At 44.2% G+C, this 11,526-nt stretch overlaps 1 protein-coding gene across 2 annotated transcripts; it reads left to right on the top strand.

Annotated features, from left to right (window-relative positions):
• The first annotated feature begins 9,303 nt into the window (after positions 1 to 9,303).
• On the top strand, positions 9,304 to 11,259 carry LOC133871897 (GDSL esterase/lipase At1g29670-like). 2 transcript variants are annotated; one of them, XM_062309357.1, is made up of 5 exons: positions 9,304 to 9,541; positions 10,021 to 10,148; positions 10,228 to 10,476; positions 10,557 to 10,806; positions 10,898 to 11,259. In XM_062309357.1, exons 1-5 carry the CDS (start codon positions 9,322 to 9,324, stop codon positions 11,113 to 11,115), a joined length of 1,065 nt encoding a protein of 354 aa, XP_062165341.1. In that variant the 5' UTR covers positions 9,304 to 9,321; the 3' UTR covers positions 11,116 to 11,259. The 2 variants fall into 2 exon arrangements, with proteins under 2 accessions (XP_062165341.1, XP_062165340.1); XM_062309356.1 differs by having other exon boundaries at positions 9,304 to 9,562.
• The last annotated feature ends 267 nt before the right edge of the window (positions 11,260 to 11,526 follow it).

Genomic DNA, 11,526 nt, shown 5'->3' with positions numbered 1-11,526 from the left:
CAATTCGAAGCACAAGAAGATAGAATGGCCAGGTATTTGGAAGAGGTACAGCGATTCCAATCCTATTTCGAAAGGTTCGTCATCACAAAGATACCTCGGGAGGAAAACATCCGAGCCGATGGGTTCTTAAAGATTGCATCAGGAACAGAAGAAGAGATTGAAGCATCATGAAGGCAAATTATTGTTCTGACCGAGCCTTCGATAGCCCCGAGGACCAAGGTTATGGAAGTAGATTCAGCACCAGATGAGCCAGAATGGGCAAGGGACATCATCCAGTTCCTCAGAAATGGGATGCTGCCCGAAGATAAGGTCGCGGCTCGGAGGGCAAAGATACAAGCAGCACAGTTCTGCCTTCTCGGGGAGACACTGTACAAAAGAGGATATTCTGAATCCCTGCTCAAATGCCTCTCCAAGGCCGAATCGAATTATGTTCTCAGGGAAATTCATGAAGGTGTGTGCGGAGACCACTCAGGAGGAAGGATGCTGGCACAAAAAACCATCCGGGCAGGCTACTATTGGCCTACAATCAAGAAAGATTCAGCTCTTCTCGTCAAAACCTGTGACAAGTGCCAGAGATTCGCAAGAATCATGAAAGCAAGTCCCGAGAAGCTCACCCCCCTCACTTCTCCGTGGCCATTTGCGAAATGGGGGGTGGATATAGTTGGCCCAATGTCGGTAGGAAAAGGTGGACAGAAGTTCTTCATTGTAGCTGTAGACTACTTTACTAAATGGGCGGAAGCAGAAGCATTATCAGCTATAACTACAGCGAATGTTATAACTTTCCTCTGGAAGTCGGTGGTGTGCCAGTTTGGGATTCCTCATGCTTTCGTCGCAGATAATGGGAAGCAGTTTGACTGTGAACCATTTTGGAAGTGGTGTTCAGAGCTCCGTATCCGAAACCATTACGCTTCGGTACTATACCCAAAGGCGAACGGTCAGGTAGAGGCGACGAACAAGACCCTGGTAAAGATTCTGAAGAAAAAGCTTGATAAGAAGAAAGGAGCATGGGTTGAATATGTTCCAGAGGTGCTGTGGTCGTACCGAACCACCAGAAGAACTCCAACGGGCGAGACACCATTCTCATTTACGTATGGAACCGAGGCGGTGATACCTGTGGAAGTAGGATCTCCAAGCTTCCGTGTGGCTCACTACAATCCAGGACTTAACGACGAAAATGCTAAGGTACACCTGGATCTTTTGCAGGAGAAAAGAGACGACGCTCATGTCACATGGGCGGCATATTAGAATCTAACGGCTCGGTATTTTAACAAACAGGTGGTGCCCAGAAAGTTCCAGCTCGGAGATTGGGTACTCAGGAAGGTGAGCTTAATGACGAAAGATCCAGCGGAAGGCAAAATGGGACCCGGATGGGAAGGTCCCTACAAGGTAATAGGATGCCATCAGAAGGGAGCTTATCGCTTGATGACCGAGACAGGGAAGACACTTCCGAGATCATGGAATGCCGAGCACCTGAAGAAATATTTTATGTAATTTATTGCCTTTTCCAGTTTTCTTTTCAAACAATTTCATATCCAATAAAGAATTTCTACTTCCAGTATATATTAAGAATTGCAGAAATCCGAGAATCAATCTGAATTATACTTTACTGAGGAAAGAACTCACTTGCATCTTTTTCTCGAACAACCCGAGAGGGTCATGGAAAGGTGGCAATAGAAAGAAGTCCCTCCATTAGGGGTTAAAGGAAAAGCCTCTCGGTTAGTCCAACACCGAGAGCAGGAAAAGAAAAGTCTCTCGGTCTATCCAACACCGAGAGTAGGAAAAGCCTCTCGGTTAGTCCAACACCGAGAGCAGGAAAAGCCTCTCTGTTAGTCCAACACCGAGAGCAGGAAAAGCCTCTCGGTTAGTCCAACACCGAGAGCAGGAAAAGCCTCTCGGTTAGTCCAACACCGAGAGCAGGAAAAGAAAAGTCTCTCGGTCTATCCAACACCGAGAGCAGGAAAAACCTCTCGATTAGTCCAAACACCGAGAGCAGGAAAAGCCTCTCGGTTAGTCCAACAACGAGAGCAGGAAAGGAAAAGCCTCTCGGTTAGTCCAACACCGAGAGCAGGAAAAGAAAAGTCTCTCGGTCTATCCAACACCGAGAGCAGGAAAAGCCTCTCGGTTAGTCCAACATCGAGAGCAGGAAAAGCCTCTCGGTTAGTCCAACACCGAGAGCAGGAAAAGAAAAGTCTCTCGGTCTATCCAACACCGAGAGCAGGAAAAGCCTCTCGGTTAGACCAACACCGAGAGAAGAAGAAGAAAAGTCTCTCGGTCTATCCAACACCGAGAGCAGAAAAGGAAAAGAGCATTCAAGATAGTCTATTCCTCAGATGACTTGAAAAGAATATCAAAGTAAAAGGCTCCTCCAAATGCTATGATCAGAAAAGAGAGATTTAAAAGGTAAAAGTTTCTTTCAAAAGATTTCATTTCATATTTGAGGTTCATTACAGGTTGATAAAAAAGGAAGAAAAAGAAAAATTCAGGCATTAGCCCGAGAAGCCTTTAGCTTGCGGCACCATCAAGGGGATCTTCTCGAGGATCTGGCACGTCATCACCCCAACTCGGAACATCAGACATGAAGTCATTACCGAACTCTTCCATCTCTAAGATGGCTTCTTCAGGAAAACCCACAAGCATCGGCCCAACCGTCTCGGGGTCGAATTTATATTGGGGATTCGTTACCAAGGTTCGAAAATTTTCGAAACCCCAATGGCAACCCCGAGCCTAACTCTGATCCCGAAGGTATGGTGTATAGCTCAATTGCTTCAGATAACGCTTGAGCTTTGCCCGATCTGTGTCATATCTAGTCCTGAGCCTGATTAAGAGACTCTCCGAGTGATCATGCGCCTTAACAGCTTTATTTCTCTTGACCTCAAGTCTTTCAACCTCATCTTTCAGTTTGTCCTTTTCAGCTTCGGCATTCATAGCATTTTTGCACGCTTCGGAGCATTCGTTTTGCACGGCTGACAAGCGAAGGGACAACTGATCTGCACGATCCAGCTCGGTAGAAAGACTTGCAACAGAACGTGTGTACCGTTCATTGGCCTCCAGAATTTCTTTCTTCAAACGAGCATTGGCAGAACGCATCTCAGATATAGTCGAGTCCCGAGACGCGAGTTCTTCGTCCTTAGATTGAAGAAGGGCCTTCAGTGCCGCAACTTCATTCTCCAAGCCCGAGATACGAGCTTGCACTTTGGGAGCAGGAGCAGGTGGGGGCGCCAGACGATTTTTCGTACTTCTGCCAAAGGGTGGTCATCTTCACAAGAAGCTAAAGAGAAAAGTAAGCAAAGTCAGAATCAAGATACGAATAGAATGAAAAAGCCTGGTTTCAGAAACTTACCTGATAATGAGAAATAAGAATGCCTTGAGCAATCTTCTCGGGAGAAGACACCCCTGCATTTCCCAGATACCCCTCGGGAATCAGGTTCTTTATAGCTTCCATTGGATGACCCAGAAGGCCTCTGCCCAAAACCTCAAAACCAGCTGAGACCCTAGAAGATGAGCTAGGACCCACAAGAGGTACATCCCCTGCACTCGGAGCCGCTTAGGACCCATCAGATCTTAATCTAGAAGGGCTGGCCTCAACACGAGACCCACTCCTAGTGGAAGACTTGGGAAGCACACTTGCTTCAAGAATGACGTTCTCGGAGTCAATCTGAGACTCCTCAGGCACTCCGAGATTAGGAGCCACTTCGGGTTGACTTACACCCTGAACTTCAGAAGCAGAGCCCGGCATCTCCTAATCAACCACTTCCCGAGAAGTTCTAGGTTCTTCAAAATTTTCAACCCCAGGTACTCCGCAGCGAGTTTCAAGTTGTACGGCTGCAGAACATGGAGCTTGGGGGGTGCTATGCCCCAGCTCACGATTTTCCTCGGGAGGTGGGGGAGTCTCTGGACCTTCCGAGGAAGGAGTTCGGGGAGTAGCCTCGACTTCAAACTCCTCAACAAGAGGCTCAGCTCGGGGGGTGCTAGCTTCCTCATCCCTCTCTTCAAGAGATTCATCACACGAAGCAACAAGCTCCTGACGCACTTCCTCGGCATCAGAAGGTCTTATAAACGCCTTGCCCCACATCCGCTCGGCCTCCAAGAGCTTCTCAGTAATTCGGTCCTGGGCTGTGAACTTCCGCTTTCGGGCCGGATGTTTCACTCTGCGCGTGACTTGTATGTCTCGAGCCTCAGGAACAGTCTCATCTCCTTCTCCAAATCTCTCGGGTTCTGAGGCATCCGCTGTCGAAGTTCCGAGAGGAGGTTCCGCAAAAGAATTTTTTGCACCCTGCTCACCCTGATACGAGGCCTCGGAGCCAGACTCATCCCTTAAAACAAAGGAAGGAGCAGTGCTAGCTTCTGGCGAAGGAGAAACTTCTGGAATGAAACCCCGAAAACTTGCAGATCCCTCTTCAACGTTCATTCCAGATGACGGAACCGAGGGGGGAGTTCTCCTTGCACCCAAGGCAGCCAGAGGGATGTTCTGTTTCTTCCGCAAAGGGACATCCTTGGGAACTTCTTCGGAACCTTTGAATGGCCTCTTCTTAGTAACAGGCCTCGGAGAGGGAGGGGCGTCATTCCTCTTCTTAATAGCCCCTCTCTTGGTAATTAGCTGTTTGTCTCTCGGGATGTTATATCCGAGAAACTGCCTTAAATTCTCCTCGGTGATAAGGTTATCAAAATCAACTTCTTCAAACTTGTCAGCCTTGACCCTAGCAGCAGACCACCCATTTATTTCCTTGACATCCGCCAGGTCGGATACACTGAGTGAAGGGGGGTCGCTTCGGTCAGGTCGCAGCAATTGCCAGGTCCGAGGCATCCTATGGTCTTCAGGCAGAAGAGTGCCTTCAGGGCATTCCCACTCCCCAGAAACTCCAAAAAATTGTATTTCCCAGAATTTGTTGTTCGTTAGCCCACTCTTGAGCTTGATGAAGACAGGCGGGTGACGAACACAGAGTTCAATCATCCCCTCTGAAGTTTACCTCGGTCTGTAGATGTTGAAGAATTGCAAGATATCCATCTCCTTCTTCAACACGAGCCTCCAAAGGATGTAAGAAGCGAACAAATACCTCCAGGCATTGGGCATAATCTGACTGGGTGCAACCATCAGGAAAAGGACAAAATCCCGAGCAATCTCCGGAAACGGTAACCGTAGCCCAGCGAGATACATCCTCTCATACAAGGTAACGTCGCCACCGTTGATAATCCGAGCTCCATGCGCTTGATAGAACATCCTCACTGTTGGAGGAATCTCGTAGTTCAGACGAAGGACACCCTCATGCTTCGCAAAAAGGGCAGTTTCCACCCTACTCTCCAGGGGAGAGAGATCCACGAAGCCGTCGGACCTTTTCTTCCGAGCCCGAGAGGTAGCAGGAACAGCCGAAGCAGCTTTTTTAGGAGCCATGGAAGGAAGAAGAAAAGAAGAAGTAGAGGATATAGAGAAAGAAAAGAGTTTAGGAAAAAGGCGACAATGGAGGATCAAGAGAGAGAATAGGTGAATGTCAAAGAATGAACAATGAAAGTGTTCAAAACCTTAAATACCCCCTCCCCTACGTGTCTAAAATATCAAAAGGAGCCATCATTTCAAAATTCCCGAAGTTGAAAAGGCGGGCCTTCCGTATTCCAGAATTAAATGTGCTACCTCGACAGTACCGTTTCATGATGACAAAGAGCGGCGGTACAGAGCTGACGTTGTTATTGGAAAAAGAAGCGGTAAGATTTAAATGTTTGAACTGTTGAAAAGACGCGCCCTTCACTGTAGCAGGTACAGGTTGGCAGACGGAAAGTAATTCTCTTATTTCCATTTATTTATGAAATCAGAGAGTTAGGGGGGTAACTGTTAGGGATAAAATCAACCCTAGAGACACGTGGATTCAAAGACATCTCAGAGTTATGTCTCGGACATTTGTTCCGCCAAGCAAAGAAAGATCTTCTAGGTATAAAGACGTCTCGGATATATAAAGACGTCTCGGACATATAAAGACATCTCGGAGGTATAACGACGTCTCGGTCTTCACATTCCAGGCAATGGTATATCCCGAGATCTCCTAGTCTAGATGGAACAAACATATCTCGGGTATTTATTTCCCTGAGAACATAATTCAATTCGGCCTTGGAGAGGCATTTGAGCAGGGGTTCGGAATATCCTCTTTTGTACAATGTCTCCCCGAGAAGGCAGAACTGTGCTGCTTGTATCTTCGCCCTCCGAGCTGCGACCTTATCTTCGGGCAGCATCCCATTTCTGAGGAACTGGATGATGTCCCTTGCCCATTCTGGCTCATCTGGTGCTGAATCTACTTCCATAACCTTGGTCCTCGGGGCTATCGAAGGCTCGGTCAGAACAATAATTTGCGTTCTTGATGCTTCAATCTCTTCTTCTGTTCCTGATGCAATCTTTAAGAACCCATCGGCTTGGATGTTTTCCTCCCGAGGTATCTTTGTGATGACGAACCTTTCGAAATAGGATTGGAATCGATGTACCTCTTCCAAATACCTAGCCATTCTATCTTCTTGTGCTTCGAATTGCCCTTGGACTTGGCCTATGACCACCTGAGAGTCACTTCGGATTTCGACATTAGTTGCCCCCATTTCTCGGGATAATGCCAAACCCGCTATCACCGCTTCGTACTCAGCTTCGTTGTTCGTCATAACGAAGTCCAGTTTTACAGCAAAACCGAACTCTTGTCCTTCGGGATTCTGAGGAGGACTCCTACTCCGCTTCTGCCCTGTGTGGAAGAGCCATCTACAAACACAACCCAGGTTGACTCCTTGGGAAGTTCTTCTACTTCAGGAAGTTGAAGGAATATCTAACCAACCCACCACTATTGAGCCGCCCAACCGAAGGGGAGATCCTTTGTCTCTATCTGGCAGTCTCTCCCTCAGCAGTAAGCTCGGTGCTAGTCCGAGAAGATTCAGGGGTTCAGAAACCGGTTTACTTTACAAGTAAAGCACTGCATGGCGCGGAAGGGAGGTATCCTCGGATCGAAAAGTTGGCGTTCGCTTTGATTATTTCAGCCAGAAGATTGAGGCCATACTTTCAAGCTCACGCTATCAGAGTTCTAACCGAGTATCCGATGAAGAAGGTGTTGCAAAAACCTGACCTCTCAGGAAGATTAGTCAACTGGGCGGTGGAACTCGGACAATTTGATATCGAGTTTCATCCTCGGACGGCTATCAAAGGACAGGTTCAATTGTTAGGGATAAAATCAACCCTAGAGACACGTGGATTCAAAGACATCTCAGAGTTATGTCTCGGACATTTGTTCCGCCCAGCAAAGAAAGATCGTCTAGGTATAAAGACGTCTCAGACATATAAAGACGTCTCGGACATATAAAGACGTCTCGGACATATAAAGACATCTCGGAGGTATAACGACGTCTCGGTCTTCACATTCCAGGCAACGGTATATCCCGAGATCTCCTAGTCTAGATGGAGCAAACATATCTCGGGTATTTGTGTCTCGGAGTAATAACGCTTCGGGGTAATATCACCTCGGGGTAATAACGCCTCGGTGTAATATTGATTTAGTGCGACAACATCTCGGCCTTACACAAACCTGTTATGGTGCGGCGATACCCCGAGATCTCCAAGTCGGAGCGAACATATCTCGGGTATCATCACCTCGGAGGTTGGTTGCAGTGTGCCGCAGTTGTCTTAGAATGCGATGAGGATAGAATCCTAGAAGATCAGGGATAAACCACAATTCCATAATTAATGGGATAAGATAGTTATTGATACGGGATAAGATAGTTATTGATACGGAATCAAGTTTAAAGAGGTACAAACGCAATCAACTTCGGACTCTACAATCCCATTCGAATTCCCTGAAGATATGGTTAAAGTTCAACTAAGCTAGGACTCCAACTCCTAATCCAACTAGGTGTCAAGAATTCTAGTAAGATTGCAAATCTGGTAAGACTGCAAGTCCAGCCTATAAATACGATAGCCGCACCAGGTATGGGATCACGAATTCTCTAAGCTCTTGAGATTAAGATTAAGAATACTCTGCAGAAAATTGATTTAAACTAACTTAGGCATTGGAGTGGGCGTAGTCGGCACCCCCGACGAGTTGTTTGTTCTTTTTGCAGGATTGAGGTAGTAGATCAGAATCCAGCAGCGAATCACCAGGCGACACGTCACCATACCGGAAACTGTACCAACAATTTTTTACAAACAAATTAAAAAATTAAAGAAAAACAAAAAAAAAATTAAAAATGAAAAAGATTTTAAAAAAAAAAAAAACAAAAACAAAAAACTGAAAATTTTGAAAACATAAAAAAAAAAAAAAAAAAAAGTAAAAATATTATTAGCGGCCAAATAAAAAAGTGGCCGCTAATAATCAACTATTAGCGGCCACTTTTTTGGCCGCTAATAGTTTTATAATTAGTGGTGACTAGTGTTGCCACTAATAGCTTCCCAGAATTTTCCGCAACTCCCCGCCAAGTTATTAGAGGCGACCCAAATTTCAACGCTAATATTAATATTTGTGTGTATTAGCGTCCATTTTTAGCGGCCACAATTAGGTGGCCGCTAATAATTTACAAATAGCGGCAACTTTTAGTGGCCAGTTGTGTTTGGCCGCTAATAATATGATCATTAGCGACCGCTCATCATAATGCTCTCCACCTAATTAGCTTTCACTAGCTCGATGTACAGGAGTTCCTTTTGTGAGCTAATTTGGCTAAGATATATGTACCTTAGCCTTAGGCTAATTAGGTAATTTACTAGCCTTGGGATCTAGAGCACATGAGCTCATCATAATGCTCTCCACCTAATTAGCTTTCACTAGCTCGATGTACAGGAGTTCCTTTTGTGAGCTAATTTGGCTAAGATATATGTACCTTAGCCTTAGGCTAATTTGGTAATTTACTAGCCTTGGGATCTAGAGCACATGAGCTCATCATAATGCTCTCCACCTAATTAGCTTTCACTAGCTCGATGTACAGGAGTTCCTTTTGTGAGCTAATTTGGCTAAGATATATGTACCTTAGCCTTAGGCTAATTTGGTAATTTACTAGCCTTGGGATCTAGAGCACATGAGCTCATCATAATGCTCTCCACCTAATTAGCTTTCACTAGCTCGATGTACAAGAGTTCCTTTTGTGAGCTAATTTGGCTAAGCTATATGTACCTTAGCCTTAGGCTAATTTGGTAATTTACTAGCCTTGGGCCAATGGGGGCCAACCAATCTACCAAATTCTTATTCAAAATTTGATTTATGCAATTAATTAGCTCCTCGATCTCTAAAAACTTTCGGATACCGGCTATAAACACTAGTACTTCTCTCCTCTTGTTGATCATCTTTGGGATTTCACCTTCATCTATCTGATCGATCAATGGCATCAAAGAAACTAATGATGACAATATTGTGGATTGTGTTTGTTTTCTTGCAAAGCTGTGCAAATGGAAAGCCACAAGTACCATGTCTCTTCGTGTTTGGGGACTCGTTGTCGGATGATGGGAACAACAACAATCTTGTGACTCTGGCAAAATGCAATTATCGACCCTATGGGATTGATTTCCCCAAGGGGCCTACCGGAAGGTTTTCCAACGGTCGTAATATGATCGATTTCCTTGGTCTGCATTTTGTTCTTAATTTGATCGATCTACATATATTATAAATTTTCCTTCTTTAGATTTCAGTTTGTTTTTGCATAAATTAATATCAATTTAAATAACTTTTCTGCCTTTATCCATCTTTACTTACCTTCTTATTGTGCGTGCATCTTCTAATTAATGAAGTTAGCAGGTTGTGTTAAATAGTCTAAATTATTACTACGTGAAACTTCCACATCATCAAATTATTGTATGTGAAGTTTTCTCTTATTACTCTTTAGTAGATTGATATATTGCTATCATGCATACAACTCGAGTGATGTAATAGTAAAAAATAGTCATAAATAATTAATATTTACTACCACGTTATCAAATTATTTGAGAGTGATATAAGAGTATCATGATATAAGAGTATAGTAAATATATATATAGGATATGTTTGCCAAAGTATGATGCTTTTAAACACTTTCTCATTGCAGCTCAACTTCTGGGATTCGAGGATTACATCCCACCCTTCGCAACTGCTAGAGGCAAGGAAATACTCAAAGGTGTCAATTACGCATCTGGTGCAGCGGGAATTCGCAATGAAACTAGTGGACAAAATCAGGTAATTAGTGGCATGCATCCACAGTGAACAAGCTAGCTAGCAAAATAATATAATTTGGTTCATCATGCATGCATGGCAGGGCGATCGGATAAGCATGGATAGGCAGTTGAAAAATCACGAAACCACCATGTCGGAGATCAACCGGATGTTGGGAAATAATCATAACACGACCGTAGAGTACCTAAGCAAGTGCATATATTCTGTTGCAATAGGTAGCAACGACTACCTTAGTAACTACTTCTTGCCGCAATACTACCCTACCAGCCGCCTATACACCCAACAGCAATATGCCGTTGTTCTCATTGACCAATTGTCTCAGCAATTAACGGTTAGCTCGCTTTCTTTGTACTTTTTACAGCTGGTTTTATCTCTTAATAAAAGCTGAGGCAATGTAATGTTTTATGCTAGACTTTGTACCAGTATGGGGCAAGGAAATTGGCCGTTTTCGGCTTGAGCGAGATAGGTAGTATTCCACTCGAACGGAGTTTATGTGGAAATGGAACGAAGGGCTCTGCGTGTGTGGACAACATCAACAATGCGGCCCAACTTTTCAATGACAGGCTTAAATCACTGTTGTCACAGCTCAATAACAAGCTAACAAATGCTACTTTTATCTTTATAAACGCTACTGAAATCGGGGCGACCAGTCCGTCTCTAGGTATATATATATTTCCTGATCAACGTAACTCATGTTAACGAACACTCTTATACGTACAACTAATATTGAGATGGAATTGTGCACGTGTCAGCTTCCATGGTTGCAGATGTTCCCTGCTGTAAGGTGTCGAACATTACTGGGCTATGCAAGCCTTTTGGAAATACATGCAGTAACCGGAGCCAGTATATCTATTGGGATGCAATCCACCCCACTGAAGCCATGGATGCGTTGTTTGCGGGAAGGGCATACAAAGCTCAGTCTCCAAATGATGCTTCTCCGTTTGATATCAGCCACCTCGCACAGCTCTAATATGGGAACAGGATTCTCATCATAGCGAGTCTATAATATAATAATCATCCTTGCTTGGATTTTCGTTCCAAAGTGCCCCAAATCTATGACGACTCATAATAAATAAATAAAGTATAATAATGTTCTAAATTGTGATCACCTAAATGTAGCATAGATGACCATGCATAATTATCAAAGTATCTTTTACACAAAAAGACAAAACAGAATTTTAGCTACTAAAGTACGTTGTAGAGAAAATTTAATTAGAGAAATATATCCTACAAACTCTCACTTTCACACATTCAAAAAATCTTTAGGGGGATTAATTATTCTTTGTTTAGTCCTACAAATATGAAAATTCACATGTGCAAATATGCATGTCTTTGTCCTTCCATTTACTTTGAGAAATTGGGAGCCAAGTCTCTCGTTTCC

The sequence above is a fragment of the Alnus glutinosa genome, chromosome 6 (assembly GCF_958979055.1).
Source record: "Alnus glutinosa chromosome 6, dhAlnGlut1.1, whole genome shotgun sequence".
Lineage (NCBI taxonomy): Eukaryota > Viridiplantae > Streptophyta > Magnoliopsida > Fagales > Betulaceae > Alnus > Alnus glutinosa.
Note: the sequence above shows the minus strand (reverse complement) of the source record. Positions and strands in the feature narration are given on the sequence as shown.